Source organism: Streptopelia decaocto, assembly GCF_964273445.1.
Source record: "Streptopelia decaocto genome assembly, chromosome: 8".
NCBI lineage: Eukaryota > Metazoa > Chordata > Aves > Columbiformes > Columbidae > Streptopelia > Streptopelia decaocto.
Genome location: NC_138662.1, coordinates 20009458 through 20028298, shown reverse-complemented (window position 1 = coordinate 20028298; position 18841 = coordinate 20009458). Strand labels below are relative to the sequence as shown.

Below are 18841 nucleotides of genomic sequence, written 5' to 3'. Positions count from 1 at the left end.
TTTTTGGCTCACAGCAGTGGCCTCTCTTGAATGGCTGCTAATCTCTGACGCCTGCTGCAGGCAGCAGACAGACAGGCAGCGAGCCTCCTCCGTTCGGGGATGACAGCAGAAATACACTCCCTACTTTTCAGATGGGCGGGATGCACTCCATCCAAGACAGATAATCCAGCATGCCAGCCCGTCTGAGATGGGCACTCAGCATCAAAAGCAAGTATGGATGGAAGGAGACACTTTGCAAAGAGACAGCACAAGGCAGAGTCACCTCCCTCCGAGCACAGCCCGACTCCTCGCAGGAGATAACTGGCCTGGGACCCTCCAACAGGCTTTTCTGACATCCCATTCTCCCTTCTGGGTAAACAGAGAGTAGGAACAGCAATTGCTCTTGAATTTTCTGCCACGCATCTGCAAACGGACCGCGCTGGCAGCAGCTCAGAGCTGTTGGCACCTTTCAGTGGCTTGTGGGTGGTAAGCTTGGATCACCAATGGACAACCCTAAAAAAACACGAGCGCAAATGAGTGAGTCCCCTTGGTGAAGATTTCAAGCAAAGCACTACAGGGTCAGCGAGCCACGAAGCCTTAGCTCCCCGCTCAGTGTACAGGAGCACTTTGGGATGCTGTGGGCATGCCAAGAGTTCAAATGAACTTTTGCCATTGCTACAGTACAAATAACATCCAGCAGAAAAATAATCATTGCGGCACAAACACCCTGTAGCTAAGAAGAGCTTCTCTGTGCAAAGGGAGACAAAAGCCAAGATCTCCCCAACAAGGTGAGCCCGTGGGACCACGAACTTCTTCACTGCTTTGTGTTTCCTGCAGCCCAGACCTGTGGTGCCTTGCAGCAGCTTTTACCACCAGAATACAAGTGGTTCCATAATACTGCCCCATCACTGACCAGTGTGCAAACCAGCAAAACAAAGCCCTTCCCTAACACACATCAGCTCGATCGCCGCTCTTCCTTCTCGATCACGTTGCTGTCTACAGGCTGACACGGCTGCCCCTCGGCTTCCCGGCACCACACGTCTGACGTGTGTCGGGACAGCAGCCAGCTCATACGCTGCACAGATGCTCTTTGGGCTGTCCGGGTCTGGACTCCTTCTTGAAGCGCAGGATAACGGAAAGAGGGCAGTGATCTGCAACACATGCTGCCATTAGTAGGTGTTTACGACACTGTGTTACGGACAGATGAGTTCTCATTACTAGTACTTCCTTGGAGACCTCCTTCATGTGAGGATGTTGCATGTCCCGCAGGAATGGCAAATGCAGGGAACAGAAACAGATGCAGGATAACTCCAGTTCAGCTCCTCAGGCTGAACTTGTCTGTGTTGAGTTCATGGGGCATCCCTGTTGTACATGCATACACCTTGGGATGTAGAAAAGCATGTAGAAAAGAGGTTAAGGTTGTTAATGAGCTTTATTCTGGGCATTTATTTTGGTACCAACATTAGAGATAAGCTCTTCTGGAAGTGTCAGGTTTGGCTATACATTCAGAAGAGATTACAATGGTCATCTAATCATGATTTTAGGAAAAGGGTCTACTCTGGTTTTAAAAATGTCCACTTGAGAAGGTTCCAATGATCCATTACCTTCATAATGAAGGACATGCAACGTATTTGAAGTTTAAATTTGGCTAATGCCACCTTCCAACAGGCTAAAAAAAAAAAAGCTGAGGAGGTCATATGTCACAGCTGTGAGATCACAGCTACATCGGGCAACAGCAACGTCACATGTATGATCTACGCTTAAAAATATAAGGACAATGACAACCAGCTCCACCATAGAATGAAGTCAGGTCAGCTGAGCAATGATTGGCTGAGCCCCCTCTGATGTCACAATCTCGCAATTTGTGAACAACAGGCTTAAAAAGAAAGGATACGGTCCAACAAGGTGATGTGAAACAACAGAGCAGATCAAGGGATGAACTGAGCATCTACCCACCTCTGAGAGGCGCAGCAGCATTAGGTGTCCAGGAGCCTCTGCAGGGTGCTCATCCCTGGGCTTCACATCCTCGGGGGGGAGAGGGACCAGGCACCGTCCAAACAGCCCCACCTTTCCTTCGAGATGAATCATTACAAAGTCCTTGGACTGCAAAAAAACGCCACCCAGGATGACATTAAGAAATCCTACCACAAACTGGCACTGAAGTGGCATCCTGATAAGAATCCCAACAACAAGGAGGAAGCTGAAAAGAAATTCAAAGCAGTCGTTGAGGCATACAGTGTTTTGTCCGACCCTAAGAAACGATCACTCTATGACATGTCTCTTAGGGAGAGCAGATCCAACAGAGGAAGAAATGTCACCCAGGATTATAACAGCTCCTTTGATCCTGCTTACACATTCCAGGACCTCGATGAGATCTTTAGGGAAGTCTTTGGAGGGATGCATCCCCTTATACATGCTTTCTGGGACCCCTTTTACAACATCCGAAACAACGGTGAAATCTGGCACAGGACAGGTGGAAGAGGAAGAAGCTCCAATCTGTTTTCTGACTTTATGGAGTCATCTATGTCATGGAATCCATTTAGCCCCTTTGAGGAGCCCAGCTCCTCCTTTACTGAGGCCAGAGCTGAGCCCCGCGGAGCCCGAACAGTGATCACCACCACTGAAGTGATCAATGGCAAGAAGATCACCACCCGGAAAATCATCGAGAATGGGCAGGAGACAACAGAAGTGGAAGAAGATGGCCAGCTAAAGTCTGTGACAACAAACAAGCTGTTTGGAAATTAAAATGTCCCCCAGCACATGCATTAACTGCAAGGTGTAGGATGCGCTCTCATAGCCCAACGGATAGGATCTACTACAAGCAGTAGTAATAAATGCTGACCTCATGACACAACTGATGTAGACTTCCCAGTGGTTGGGGACAAATATTTCACAGGTAAAAATATGGAGTTATGCTAAACTAAGGAGTAGGACTCTACTAACCCTGTGTAAGGTGATAGATAGCACTTGTTCAGTAAATAGGCACAGTAGATACGTGTGAGAGCAACACTGCAGGTTGGCCAAAGAGACCAAATTGATTAATACAGCAAAAGGAGGCAGGCTGGTTGATGGACAGGTAAGAGAGTTCTATGACAAACTACAGGTCCTCTTCCCACTCCTTGAAATACCGATCTCAAAGGCTACTGGCTGGAACAATCGAGACTTATGTTACCCTCATACACAGCCCTGAGGTTGTGTGAAGAATATCCTGGCTTTAGTGTATGGGAAGATGCATATTCATCGGAGAAACTTTTTGTGCACAGACTGAAAGGTGGTGGATGTTCAGTGGGTCATGCAGAGCCTAGAGGAGCGGGACTGGCAGAGGAAATACAAGGGAAGAAAGAAAATGCCATTCCTTAAACTGTAGAAGAAAATGGGAGCTTTTTACAACCAGTGACCCCGACAGAAACACTGTGTAGCTTGAGGGCTGAAAGTGAGCAGGAGAAGGTGAATTTGGCTTTTGGACTGGGAAAACCTATGGGTGCCTTTCTGCTTGGAGTTGTTCAAACGAAAAAAGCTACATTCAAACCATGAGCAAACAGATTCCAAGAGGCTGAGTTTACCTCCCTCTTTGTGCAAAGCTGGATGCGGGGACTTAGACGATGCTTTACCCTCCTTATTGTCTTGCTCACAGCTGCAAGAGCCGGCTCACAATGCATTTCTTGCCCAGCCTGCCAGCAGGCTGCTTTCGTCCTCCACTGAGCTAAGGAACGTGCTCCCCATGTTTCCGCCCTCCCTCTGTGCTGACATGAACTGCTGAGCCTTGTTTTGTGCTTGGCCAGATCACCTTAGGTGTTTAAAAATCTTACACGCCTCTTATTTTCGGTCCCACGCTACGTCCCCTTGAATTTCCCAGCTTGCCTTGCCCACTGATGTCTCCCTGGAGACTGGAACTCACTTTCAGGGACATTTTCACTCTAATTCAGATGGCAATTGCTGCCTGCATTTGGGCAGGTCCTTGCATCTGTTTCCTCTGTTGTGAAATGGGAATAACAGGCTCCCATGCTTTGAAGGAGACTGCAAGGGAGTGATACTCATATAAAGGACTCTGAACATTAAGCACTGAGTTAAATCAGCCACCTCTTAATCAAAACCTTTCACACTTTTGAAAATAAAAATGCAGCTTAAATCACCTTCCTTAGCAACTGATGCCATGCCCAGTTTGGAAAAACAGACCCAAACTGTATTTGTTATGTTAAAGGCTGCTAAGTGAGTCCCTCTCCCAGTAAGAAAAGGACACAGCACTGGGAGGCAAGTAGAAATCTAAGTGCATGCTGGGTTCACAGAAGTTGGCCAGCGGTGATGGAACAGGGACAACCTCGGTGCAGGAACAAACCAAATCTGCTGCTCCTCTGGGCTTTGGGAGTCACAGGCTGTTCCTGGAGGCATTGGGACTCCAGGGATTGCAAAGATTTGGGAGGCTTGGTGCAGAAAACGGTTGGTTTGGTCAAGGCAAACAAAAGTAAATATTTCTACCGATACTCTCTCTGTGAACATCATACTCATGTGAGATGGCCTCTTGGATTGACCTTATGCTACTTCAGAGGAAGTCCAAGGTATAAAACAGAACAAATCAAAACACACACACTCACAAAAAAAAAAAAACCAACCCAAAACACCAAAACAAACCAACCCCCAAACTGCACGTTTTGGATCAGAAACAGAAACTGAAACGGTGTTTGGTCAAAATAACATGTTTTGAAATCTGGACCAGAGTTGAATTCCCAGCTCCTCCACCTTTTACTTCAGTTTCACTGCTAATGTAATGTTTTTGCTGTATGCCCATCAGTGTTTCTTGATCTGAGATTAAGATCTACACGTCTTAGCCCTGTCCTGCCTTGGGTCAGCAGTTCCCTCTCTCGTATTAGTATTTAAGGCAGCGTCTAAGAGCAAACGCTTCCTTTGCCTGTCCCTTGGTCAGAACGTTTCCATTGCTGCTTGTAATGGGGCACCAAAACCTGCAACCAGCACGAATATGGGAACATGAATCGCGAAGGGACCCAGCTCACCCAGTAAAGTGTTAAGTCCAGGGTGACCTGCAGATCCTCTCCCACATTTCCCCATACAATCCAGGCCACAAAACATCTCACAGCACCTCCTGCAAGCAAAGAAATAGATGATATTTAAAAAGGAGACAACCAGAAAGGTCTGATGGTAAGAGAGCAGGTCAGACTGCGTTAGCAAAGTCCCGCATTCCTGCAATAGCAAGAAATCTGCCAGGTGTGCCCAAACCACCCACGGAAACGGGCTGTGTCTGTGCTATGGAGAATAATATTAATAAATGAACCTCAGCAAATCTTGCCAACAAATCCTTGGAAGAAAACCCTTGCCTGTCCCAGGACGTGGGATCAGACTGACACTGAGCCCGCCAGCGAAACACTTACACCTTCAAGGAGTTTTTTAAAGCTTTTTCTCATGCCATTCAGCAGCTGCAGAGCTGGAGGAGGCAGCTCCAGATGTCCAGTAAAGCACAACCCGGGAGCCTTTGCCTCGCCCAGTTCCAGCTCTCTGTTCCTCTTCCAGAAATGCATCTTCCCTCTCAAAAGCTGGGTTTTGGGACCTTGCCTGGCCAGTGGTGCGTCTTTCAGGTGTGTTCATGACTGAAGGCACTTGCACACACTTGCATATGCAGTCGATCCACCCACAAGGACAACAGGTACCAGCTGAGCTCCTTTTGCTCAGCTGCTGATGCAAACCAGCCCCTCATCCTTCCAGCCACCGTTGGACACGATGGGCTAATTTCAAGCACCAGCTCTGCTTGAACACATCATGTCTGGGTGTTTCGAGGCCTCCTGTTCGACTGCAGCACCAAACCCAAGCGCTGGGCACCGGGAGAAGCCGGGAGCAAAGGCGTTGGAGCATCATTGCCGCTGCGCCGGGCCGGCAGCCTGCGCCGAGAGGCTGACTCATTATTTTATTAGCAGGCCTCACAACCACTTTAATGTGGGCTTAGGCTGCAAAAACAAAAACATACATAAAAGCATTTGGAATTACTTCATAAAATACTAAATCACAATATTAACCGACTGACCTTTGCTCTATGCAGACCTGCTAATTTTAGCAATTACAGCCAACAACTTGAACATATCAAGTGGGCAACTGTTTAACAATAATGACATCTGCTTGGAAAATCCAATTACGTCTAAACATCTTTAAATCCCCACTAGGGGATACCTGCTTTCTTTTTGCAACTGTTAGTCTCTGCCTAATAGGATTTTAAACTCGCAGCCTGCTGCACGCGGCGGTGGCCGCGGCCCCTCTCCCTGGAGTGGCAACAACAGGACCACCAGCCCATTAAGCAGGGAGCGAGAGTCTCCTCGGACAGTGATGGAAGCGGTTGGGTTTTTTGACAGCCTAATCTAATAGATAGCAGCATTAGCTGGATCCCCTCGCTGTCCCACTCCTCTCCGCAGCCCCTCAAAGTTACACGTGCTGGACACAGCCAGGGCTGATCTCCACAGGCTGTTTCTTGGGAAGGACCTTGCTACCAAAATGGGTTTTGCAGCCACCGGTGCCTTTCATGGGGAAACCCACGTGAGGTTTCCTCCTGCGATGTCCTCAGACACAAACTAGTTTTGTTTTCTTGGTTAACTGATCACTGTTTTTTTCCTATCTTTTCACCCTTCTTTCCTCCTCTACCCCCAGCTACTTAAATCCCTCCTCACTGCTCCCTGCTTCATGAGTGAAACTCCAACACCGAGATCTGTTCCTCTCTATAATGGGAATGCCTAAAAAGCAGCAGCTATGCAGTGGCTTTTGCAGTCGTATTTCAGACCTGTAGGTTTTTCTTGCCAAGAAAAGAGATGCTAAAAGTAAATGAGACCAGTGAGGACTAGACCACCCAACTCTCCAATGAAGCCCCCCAATGCAGACCAGGATCCTTCATCCTAAAATCAAAGGTCCTTTTTCGGCCCCCAGTTATGTTGCTGCAACGCCCTGAGCTCTGCTGATCTGGCAGCAGTCGCGGCTCCACGGTCCCACTCCCGATCACTCAGCACCCTGGGCTGCAAAGCTATTGTCAGATATTTGAATTGAGATACAAGAACAGAATATTTCCGTCCCTTCTCCTCCTCCCTGGCCAGCCTGGCTCTTTTCTGATGGAGCGTGCAGCAAAATCACAATCACATGTTTGCAGCAGTAGGAGGCCATTGGCATGGAAGTGACTGTGATGTCACTACAAACATTTCCACCCTATCCCATTTCTCCAGAACAGTCTCCTTTTTTATGACCCCATCCTGAGATCTGCAGGAAATCAAATTGTCCTGATTCTATTTTGAGCGCTGGTGTCATGGCATCAATATATAACGATGTGGTGTCAAGCTGGAGAAGCTCGAGCGCTCTGCCGCGGTGTCACAGCCGGTTTGTTTTGTGCGAGCTCTACGGGCTGGATCGCAGCCCCGCGGATGCCACGCTCGCCACGCTGGGGACGCGTCTGCTGTGCTAAGAGGATGAGCTGCAGGGGCAGGACACGGCGCAGGTCTGGCTTTCATCCATCGGCAGCTCCTGCACCGCATCGGAGGTGACCACCGGGGCACGAGGGTACCAGAGCAGACACACAGATGTGCAGAGTTTGGGTGCCCACCAGCCCCCAGGGGCTGCATGGGAGGGAAGAGAAGAGCACGGCTGCAAGGTGGTTGTGCAGGGCAAGGGAAGATGCAAGAGAGAGAGAGAGAGATTTGGGGCAGACAGACACTGGCAAGGTGCCTGGGGCAAGAAAATCCAAGCAGCAATCTGACCAAAACAGCACCCAGCAGATAGAAATTCTTGTCTCAGCCAGGATTACTGTCTAAACAGAAAGAACCACAGACTAAGACCCAGCCTGACCAGACATCTGAGATTCAAACAAGGGTTTAGATCCCGCTGTGCTCATGGAACACTTCTCTGGTGCTTGCCACCAACGTGTGAACCCCCACAGACCAGAGCTCTCCCTTGTGCTTGTGTCTCACAGGGAAGAATCAGGCCCTGAGATATCTCTGGGCAATTAAGCTCCAGTGGTGTCCCTGCTTGATTTATCTCCTGCACCCAAATCTTATCTCCTCCTCAAAGAACAGCAGACCTAACACACGGCATACACAAAACACTCCTAAACTGAGATCTCCAACAGAAGTAACAACAACTGCAGCAAAATTTTATCTATTGGCTGGAGAGTTTATGCTGGAAGAACTTAAGACATCCCACAAAGTCCCCTGCAGCAGAACAGGAAAAAGCACTGGTTTGACTGAAAAAGCCGTGGGAGAGACATGGTGGTGGCCCACAGCCCCTGGCGAGCAGGAGAACACGGACTGCTTTTCACAAAGTGTAGTGGGAACTTATCTTTTTTTTTCCTCCTAACATAAGGGACAAGACAATCCCATATATTTAAAGATTTTGCAGAAGGGTGCAGGTTTGGATCCTACATTGAGATCAGAGATCCTCCAATGGACACATCTTTTGCAGGCTATGTTATGGGAGGATCCTCTTTGCAAAGGCAAAAGAAAGCCTAGTGACAGTTTGAGCATGTCAAGGCTCATATGAAGCGCGCCAAGTGCTCATAGAATCACAGAATGTGTGTTTGCTCTCCACAGTACCAGAAAATACACAAACTACAACCCCAGATAGAAAAAAGTGTTAACCCTTGGGGCACTTTGTTTCTAATGAAACTCCACCATCTCAGCTGAACCTCACCAAGGCTGAATGTGACCCCTTATTTTGCTTTGGCCATAATCACTAAACTCACCGCATGCAACGGAGCCAGCGCTGGGACCAGACAACAGCTTTCTCAACTCCTGTACGGGGAACATTAGGAACTGGAGGTTGCAGTTCGGCAGCCTGAGACAACGCGTCAGCTCCCATGAAATTGCTGGGTCATTAGTCATCTCCTCTCTGCAGCTTTCATTTTCAAGCCCTCCTTTATCTTTGGCTACGATTAGCACTCAATTACATTCACCTTTGGTCACCCTCCAAAAAGCACCAGGCAAAGGAGCTCATGGGACTCAAGTACCACCCACTTCTGAAACATTCAAGAAAGTTCTTTACTGTTTGACTTCAATATCTGCTTCCCCATCTTCCACTGGGCTATGCCCTGTAACTCTCTCTTGGTGGCTGGCATAACTTTGTGCCCTTCCTTCCCCAGACTCAGACCTCCCTGGTGCCCTTACAGACAGCTCCTCACTTTCCCATGCCCTTGATCATTCAGCATCTTGGCTCGGGGATGCTGTTCACCCTCCCCAGCTCCTCCACTTGCTCACTTTACCCTGAATTCCTCTGGCCGCCCTTCCAATGCCTTCCAGGAGCTGCTTTCCTTCCTCCCGCTGCTTGCTCATACTTTCCTTCCCACTTTGGACACTGCATCCCTGGAAAGAAATAGTTGCTGGAATTGCTGTGTTAAGGACCTGGCCTCTCCCCACCACCCGTGACATGAGGAAAACCCTCAATAGTGTTTAAACAGCCGCAGAATGAGGCCCAGCAGCATCAGGTGACTTGGCAAGGAGTGACGTTGGTGTTACAGAGACACACTCCAACATGGTTATAGTGAGGAGCCCGTGTAGGGTGATAACATTTTTTTTAATCTTATTTTTTTTATTATTTTATTATTCCCTCTCTTGTGGTTCCTCCCGCTCCCAGAGCAAACAGGGGTTTTTATTGCTGGGGTTAAAAAACATGAATTTGCATTACATCCTGGCTCCCGCTGTAATACTTCAGTCTTGTTTCTCTCTCGTCCCCTCTCCAGAACAACTGATGCTATCACAGCCTGATTTAATTTCAAAGACGGATTGTGATTTGGCAGTCAGTGGGGGGAAAAGAAAAAAAAGCCAAGCTAATCAAAAGTCACCATCTGCTGCGTTGCCATGGGGATATTCCTCCCCAATAAATGTGCTCTTTGCCAAAATCACAGATAACAGCACTATAAAGGGTGGGAGGTGGAGTGGGGGGAATCAAAGAAAGAAGTTCCGACACTAGGGGGGAAAAACGAAAGAGAGAAACGAAGGAGAAACAAGAGACAGAAGAAGTGGGAGAGAAAGGAGCATGGACTACTGAGGAAAAAATGATGAATGGGCCAACTAGGGAGAAGGAGGAGGAAATCAGAGAGACTAACAAACAGCTGCCAAAGTGATGGAGAGAAACAGACAACTGGAAAGTAGGAAAGAGGAGAGACACCTCGAGACACTCTGCTGCATAAAATACCCAAACAAACCAAGCAGAGATAAGACAATTGCCCTCAAAGCCTTTTCTCGGGGGAAGGGGAGAAAACTGAAGCATTGGTGAGAATTCCCAGGGATGCTGGTTGGAGCTCAGAAAGAGATCTTACCACAATTCGCATCGCAGTTACCAGAAATAAATCCCTGGATGGGACGGGCGGTGACATGTGCGGATGACCAGGGTCAGGTCACTGGTGCTCCGGCAGCCCGGACGCTGCCCCACGGTGAACTGGAAGGGTTTGTCATGCTGCAGCAGAGAACTGGCACCTGTGCGTTAAAATACAAATTATTTGGAAATAAGCATCTTCAAGCTGTCCTGTTCGAGGTGGCAGAGGGCCAGGCACCAGTTGTTCAACACCCACTGCTGCTTTTTGTTCCCTCGTGTGACACTGGGTGGCAATTTGGGATAGGGAATATAAGGGGAAAAAGTGCATCTGTGCAGGAGGTCATTGCTGTCCCCAGAGCTCAGAGGGGTCTGCCCACTCTCCCATGCACCCCAGCCAAGGGCACCGGGCAAGGCTGTTGGCCAAAGAGAAATGGGGTCACTTAATGTGAAATGAGTAAAAGCTGTCAAATTTTAGGTCACAATGTGCTGGCTGCCCCCTGACCCTGCTTAGAGCGTGCATGTGTGTGTTGAGTGCCCCTATTAACCCCAGAGCAGCTCACAGAGATATGGGAGGCATCCTGTACCCCTCCCCAGCCCCAGCGGGAGCCGAGCAAAGGGGCCACCTCGCACCCACACTCGTAGGATGGGTGAATTATTCACAATAGAGGCACCACCAGCCTTTTTCTTCCTCTCCCCTGCTGGAGAATAATCACAGAATAAATCCCAGGTTGTGTGAATTCTTCACTCAAAAAAATAAATGAATGACTTCTGCATGAACTTGTTTTGCAATTCAGTACCAGCACTGATAAGAAATAGTCGCTGTGCGTTGACTGGAGAAGCGCAACACCACGTTGCCCATATCCAACAGTCAAAAACTTTGAATCAGCTCTTCTCCCTTCCCTTTGCTCCCACCTCCACCCCACATCAAAAGGTGCTGTAAAAATCACAAGTCTTACAGCATGGCGGTGGATGTTTTTCTCAGTATAATCATTTCAGAGCACTGAGGTCACACTTCCATCCTTCTCTGCTCAACTGCATTAATGTTTTGTTTAGAAGGAAAGCTAAAGAGCCTCCCATCACACAACTCCTTTAGAAGTGTAAAATAGCGTATGTCCCACAATAGCATTAAGGCCAGTTGAACCTATATACATGGAAAGAGATTGGTGGTTGGAGCAAATTAATTTAAAAATTAGAATGGGAGCTATTGAGTAGTATTTTTGAGAATAGCTTCTGTGAAGACCAAAGGCACTGGGTCCTCTGAACTCACATGGTCTCACCTGTATGAACAGAGCCAGATGGGCTGTCAGAGCAGCAGAGTTCTGTACTCCAGATCCCATGCTCCCCCAATACCCTTACACCTCCAAGACCCCCAAAACACCTGTCCCGAACCAGGCAACATCCAGGGAAGCAGAGATGTCCATGGCAGTAACGAGGCTCCTCCAGAGCCAGCGTCTTCCCTCTGTTGGCGTGGTGGGACTCACTCACGGCTGGAGCTGAGAAAAGGTGCAGTGGGTTGTCTGACGCCTCTTTATCCTCTGCAGATGCGGAATGGTGGCCCCAGGGAGCCCTTTGGGCTGCTCTCCATACAGGACAGCTCTAGCAGTTGGGCCAAGGACGTCCCCCAGCTGTGTCACCCCCCGACAGCGTCCTTGCACAGGGAGGATGGAAGAAATAAGTTGAGAATGAACGGACCTAAAGACGGGAGAGAGAAGACATTGATGTGGGAACTGGAGAAATGGGGATGAGACATTAGCAAAGCAAAGTGCTAAAGCAAGGAGCATTGCGAAGAACAGAGACCCCATCACCGTCCTTACCTCCGCCACGTCTCAATTCCCCATCCTGCCTCCCCTTTTCCTCTTGCTGGACTGTTACAACATTTCTGAGTGTGGGAAGGAGAGGAGCTCCAGCAAAAGAAGGGACAAAATAGGGGAACAATGAAGATTTGTTTAAAATTAGAGAATTTTGTTAAACAAAATCTTTTCCAATACAGTCAGCCTATTGCTACTACTCCCCCCTTCCCCAATTAAACAGCAAATTATACTTATCAAAGAAAAGAAGGTAAAGAGAAATCTGAAAGGCTGTGAGAAACCTTTAATTATTAGTATAGTAGCATAAAAAGCTGTTGAGCCCCTTAGAAACGTACATGGCCAATTATCAAAAAATATAATAAGAGATGCAGAAAGAAAGGTTTGTCTAATAAGTATGAATCGCAGGGCCATTTAGAACATCAGTGTTAAAGCATTAGAGTTAAATGGAAAAGTAAAAAAGGGGCTGATGGTTTTAACTATTTCACAGGAGGACAAGAGGTTGATACTGATAAGACAAGCAGTATAGTGAAGTTAATTATCTGCGGCCCTTGGTGCACAAAGCTTTTTGAGCTGGTGATTAATAGAGATAAACCATTCAAACTCCACATTTCTAAGGTGAATGAAGATGGCAGAGGAACCGCACAGCCCTGGCATACTAACTACGCTGACAGCCACGGCCTGGGTGGTTTATCGCACCGATCTGCTCCCCCTCCTCTAACGACAGGGAGGTTTGGGAGGTGCAGGGGAAGGGTGGCCAAACATCCCCAGCACCTCCAGGTGTTTGCTTCATCAGAGATAGCTGGGGCAGCTTCTTTTTAGCTAATAAAAATCATCTTTATGAAACGCTCCAGTGTTACTTCATTGAGAGTAACGCAATCTGGGGGATGCTTATATAAAGTATTTAGTGCCACACTGATCCCTGCTGCACTGCACTGGCTGTTTGTCCCAGGTCTGCTTGCTGCTGGGTGTGTGCTGAGGACCCGTCCTTTGGCTCCTCATCCCACCCACAGACAGAATCATAATATGGTTTGGGTTGAAGGGACCTTCCCAGCTCCCCCAGTGCCCCCCCTGCCATGAGCAGGGACATCTTCAGCAGCTCAGGGTGCTCAGAGCCCCGTCCAGCCTGGCCTGGGATGTCTCCAGGGATGGTTCATCCACCACCTCTCTGGCCAACCTGGGCCAGGCTCTCACCACCCTCAGAGCAACAATTTCTTCCTTGTATCTAGTCTAAACCTCCCTTCCTTTAGTTTAAAACCATCACCCCTTGTCCTATCTCCATAGGCCCTGCTAAAAGGTCTGTCCCCATCTTTCTTATCAGCCCCTTTTAAGCACTGAAAGGTGCAATAAGGTCTCCTCAGAGCTTCTCTTCTCCAGCTGAACACCCCAGCTCTCTCAGCCTGTCCCCCCAGCAGAGCTGCTCCAGCCTCGGATCATTTCTGTGCCCCTCCAAAGTATTGCAACCTCCCTGGACCAGGGGTCACTGGAGTAGGCAGGAGCTAAAAGTGCTTTAAGGAAGCACACACCCTTGATACGAACTTTTGTTTTATAATCATAGAGTACCTGCATGGACGATGGGAATAAATTAAGTGGTCTGGTGCTTTTCCGTGAACTGGGAAACAAAGATGTGAATGCAAAAGGACAGACTCAGCCCTTCACCTTTCTGAGAGATAAATTATGCACCATGAGGTTTAACGCGCTTGAGTCGGGCAGATAAGACCTAAAAAAATTGAGGGTTTGAATGGCCAATCAAGAGAGATAGATCCCCATCTTACAAGATTTCCAGCCAGATCTCCAGACCAAAGCAACTTAGACACACTCCTGTGTCAGTCCTAACCTCCAGACCCTGGGATTTGGGTCAGACATTTCTCCAGATCTCCTGGAACTGAAAAACTCCTGGGAGATATCCGATGCTTCCTTCTGGGCTCCCCTAGATGCCACAAACTCTGGTTTTCTTCTGATGTTTCAGTATTTCTGTCCAGGGCCCAGCTAGAACAACAAGTTCAGAGGCAGCAGCAAAAATTAAACAGAAAAAATGGACTCTGTTTCTAAGCTTCACCAACCACTCGGTGTGTAGGTTTCTAGTTCAATTTGAATTCTAGGATGACTTTAGTGTTGGCTGTTATTTTCTCCAAAGTGGTTCCCTTGTCCTTGATAAGTTTGGAAAGGCATCTAAACTTCAGCATCTGCAAACAAAAGAATCTTATATTTTTGGCCAAACTAAATTGAATAAATTTTGTGTTTGTTAATTGCATCCAGGCCAACCTCACGCAGGGCCAAGTCTCAGCCCAGTGGGATTTGCACATGGCCTGGATACAAGCTATTGTAAATGGGGATCCCTGAAGGAAAAGCTGACAGATGGTGATTCTAAAAATGTTTGTCAGAGCCAGCCTTTGTGACACAGAAAACCCATAGCCAAGGGGGTCCCTGAGTTGGAGAGATGGATCTGAACTCGATGGAAGGCCAGGGGGTTGTATTGGTACTGGAGAAGTTTGACTTGGCCTCTTCTCGTTGCCTGCCAAACCTGTTTCCGTTAGACTCCCTCTCTCTGATATCTGGTTATCTGGATAAAATGGAAATTGGATCGATGCTGCACCTGGTTTTCCAACTACACATTCCAAAACCACTCTGATTTCCATGCTGTAAAATAGGACCAAGATGGATACAGTTTATCTAAGCTGCATGGAAACCCTCCTCAGCCAGTCCCATGAGTGGGGTTACACAGCCTGGCTTGTGCATCAGCACTTTGGCGATGGCATCAATGCCCCAACACATCGGCCCATCTCCCTGTTAGTACCACTTGTCTTCTAACTCAATGACTGCATTAAAATGTTGGACCAGGAAAGGTCCCATCCAGCAGACACAAGCAGCCTACAAGAAAAAACTCCTTGTGGTTTTCTGGTCAAGCGCTGCAGATCCAAGCAAGGAAGATAAGATCAAGAAAATAATTTCCAAGTTGGCCCCATTCACAACAGCAGCATCCCAAGACACCGGCAGCTTTCCCAAATGGCTCTGGCGCAAACATTCAGCTTTTGCAGTTCAGATTCATCCTTGGAAACAACAGGTCTCTCCCTTCCCTTGCTCATCCTCGTCAGTGTCAAGTTTCGGTGGTTGCCAAATAAATGGGTTTCAGTAGCTTGATGCAAAGCAGCGAGAGAGGAGTTAAAACAGGATAATGTGCCATGACATATGGGAGTCTGGAGCGTACCTGGACCCAGTCTGGGGCACAGCAGAGCCCAGCTTTGCCAACAGCCTGGTCACCTGGAGCACAGGGGAGACGGCTCCAGGGTGGCAGCACTGGCTCCGGGAGAGGTTACAAGGCCCTCGCAATCAAGTTCAAATTACATATCAGACAACGCTCCCAGGAGCAGACTCCAGACAGCAGCTGCTTATTTTTAGACTGGAAAAGCCTTTTCTTACTGACACAGGTGGTGAGGCTGGAGCACACAGAGCACCAGCAGCCACACGGCCATCCCCAAAGGGGCAGCACCCACAGCCCTCCAAGCACTTTCCACCATCCCCTTCCTCTCTCATGGTGGAAAAGCATCCAAGTCATTTGCTGTATCGCAGCAGAGGGGACCAGGAGCAGCTCTCCCGACACCCTCGTGCAGCCCTGATGCCGCGTTCCAGCACATTTGCCCCCTTGCGTTGACCAGCCTCGTTCGCTCTCCACCAAGTCCGTCATCCCCCACGTTTGTCAACGCTCGTTTGGAAATTTCAAGGGAAGAATCCAGCATCTTGAGAATTGCTTGTGCTTCCTCCTAAAAAAAACCCAAACCCCAGCATTTCTGCACTGAGCTCTTCATCACTATAGTTATAACCAAACCAGTATGCAAGTCCAGACACCCTGTTAGCTCCTTCAGCAACTAGAAAAGTCATTTGGATCAAATTATTTATTTAATGAATTTCGCTTTCTCCCTGCAAACAGCAAGCAAAGAGCCTGCAATGCTTTTGGATACATTTTCAAAATTTTCTGCAACCAATTTTCGTCACTTGCATCACTCATTGCAGCATTTGTCATCTGAAAACTGAAATGTACATCCTTCAGCTGGCTCTGAGTGAACATACCTGCCACGTGCTTCTTTATACCCGCTTAGGTGGTAAAAAGTTTAGAAAAACACATAAAAATAGTTCAGAACTGGCCCCTACCCTTCAACATTCTCTACCATTAACCTACTTTATCTGTTGCCAGCCATACTCATATATATGTGTGTGTATGCCAGATTATTAAGAGGGAACAGGCAGAGCAAGTATGTTCTCCGTAACTTCATGTCAGATGACTGCTATATAAAACTGTATGTTCTTTCCCTTACATCTCTGCAATTATAGACAGAAAATGCAAGAAACAAGAACTTACCTGAAAGATACACTTTACAGGGATAAAAAAAAGCAGAGTTCACAAAGTATTTTGGGCACGAAGCTACACATATTTAGAAAAAAAAAAAAAAAAAAAGAAATGGGCCATTAAAATCACCAAGTCTAAACAAGAGACAGCATTAAACAAGAAAACCAAGTTTCCCCTCTTGGGGGAACTCACCTTTTTGGACTCTGACTGTAACACAAGGCTCTGCAGGGTCCTTCGGCTCCTGGCATCTTGCAAGATCCTGCAATATAGCATATTTCTTAAAAATCAGTGTGAATTCATTGGGGGGGGGGGGGGGAGGGGCAGCCATGGTGGGATGTGTTTCTCCAGCAGAAATCAAAATAGCTATTTTTCTAGCACCTTAAGTTTTATTGCTATTTATTTCTGCACAAGACATCTGTTCCAGAGACTTTTCCAGGGCAGGTTAGAGATGTGCACAGCCCTGTGGTGACGGTCACTGCAGCACAGGACAAGGACCCTGAAGATGCTCAGCGACGAGCAGTCTCACTTCTGCATGTACATTGCAAAGAAATGCCTTAAAGTTCAGGAAACATACCCAGTCCAGAACATTTTATTTGGAGCAAGCATAACTAAACACCAGAATTTTGGCAGAGCAGGAATGGAAGGGCACAGGAAGAGGCAAGCTAAGTGTCCAGCAGAGCCATTCTGCCCCAAATACCAACAAGATTTTTATCAAGGATAACACAAGCCCTCCAAAAAAATCCAGCGTTGCAAGTTTGCTTCTGACGTGCCCGCCCAGTTACACCCTGCGGGCAGGACACAGCTCCTGAGCAAACTCTTACCTCACCAATCATTTTTTGGTGGGCTTGACTCAATCATGCTCTCGCAAAGGTCATTCATTAGCTCTTCTCCCTGCGTTACAGCTCTTGCCCCAACTGTCCGCTCTGTTGCAGTTGAAGCTCCCAAGGCAGCATGAGAAACAGCCCAATTGCTCGTGCTGTCCTGTTATGGGAAGGTCTTGCTCTTCCACAGCCATATCTGGAGAGGAAATGATATAACACAACGGTGACGTCTCCGTGAAGATAAAGCGTTACTCAAAGAAAATCAGGCTGCTTCACGTTTCTGCTATTTTTAACCCCCGCCAGCCATTTGTTCGGAATTTATGCACAGTCTTTAGTCATCGTTGACTCACCTTCGCTCGTTTGCTTTTAATCACTCTTCTTACAGCACAGGAAAGGTGAAGCTCTGCTCACACCTACAGCAAGAGGGGTTAGGAAAGCAAACTGGTTAGGAAAGTGTTGGACACATCCTCCTGCAAGCCATAGCTACTCACCCCCTTGGCAGGAATGGGAAAGTGATGGAGAGTCTTCATCCTCCCTTCCACCTCATTGTGCTAATGACTCGTTTAAGGCAGTGCAACAGGGGCTTTCCAGTTTTTCAAAGCAGAACAGTCCTGAAGTACTAATGCAGTCTGGAGAAACCCTACTTAAGCCAGTTTTTGGTCTGATAAAAGCCCTTGATTGAAAGGAACAACCCGGGCACCCAAAGGGCAGGAGTTGAGCACCCTGACTCACAACGCCAGTGAGCGGTGTGCTTTCCCAGCACCGTTCAGGATGAAAGGCTTTCAGAGAACAATTCATAGATGTTTTTGGAAGTTCTGGAATGCTGTAAATTAGCAAGCAAAGACAAGACACACAAAAAGCCTGTTCCATCATAAAGTCTCTGCTACAGAGTCTGTTTTTCTGAGTTGTATTTTAGTGCAACTACTGATGATAACTCACTATAAAGCCCTAATAAATTTGCTGAATGGCATTTTTTATTTTACTTAGGAACCATGTAGCCATATGCTCAACTCCACTCCTCGCCTAAGTAAAGTTAGGCACGTACTTGGCATTTCCAGACATGACAAAACACAAATGTGCCTGTGACTGCACAAACGGGTAAGTGGCTGCTGGAAAGAAGGACATCAAACAGATTACACAGTTACTTGGGAAAAGCTGAGAGAGATCCTGGTGAATTTTACATACAAAGAAAAAGAAATGTTAGTCGCAATGCATTGGGGCATTTTAATAAAAAGAATGAAGTTTAGAAATGGGAGAACTTTAAAACAGCAACCGTGGCAGAGGTGAGAGCGACCGCTCCTGGGGGCAGGTTGTAAAACACACAGATTGGAAAGACGTGGATCGCGGCATCAATGGTTTTTAAGTTGATAGTGGATTTCAGGTTATAACAGAGATTCACTTAACCGCTATTTGGGAAGGATTAATACACCTCAAATTGTACTAATTAACTGCTTGATTATTTCTGAAGCACCTGAAGAAAAAAACTGGAACGATCACATTTCTCCTGCTTCACAATACTCCTTCTGTTGCTAAAAACCAAAGTATCTTTTCAGCCTATAATAAAGCTAATTTGGTTCTCTCCATAACACCATGAACTTGCACTAAGT

General features: G+C 47.4%; 1 protein-coding gene across 1 annotated transcript; it reads left to right on the top strand.

Moving 5' to 3' along the window:
- Positions 1 to 2058: 2058 nt before the first annotated feature.
- Positions 2059 to 2724, top strand: DNAJB8 (DnaJ heat shock protein family (Hsp40) member B8; the record flags this gene model as incomplete). Its single annotated transcript, XM_082060357.1, has 1 exon — positions 2059 to 2724. The coding sequence occupies one exon, from the start codon at positions 2059 to 2061 to the stop codon at positions 2722 to 2724; it is 666 nt and encodes a 221-aa protein (XP_081916483.1).
- Positions 2725 to 18841: the final 16117 nt, after the last annotated feature.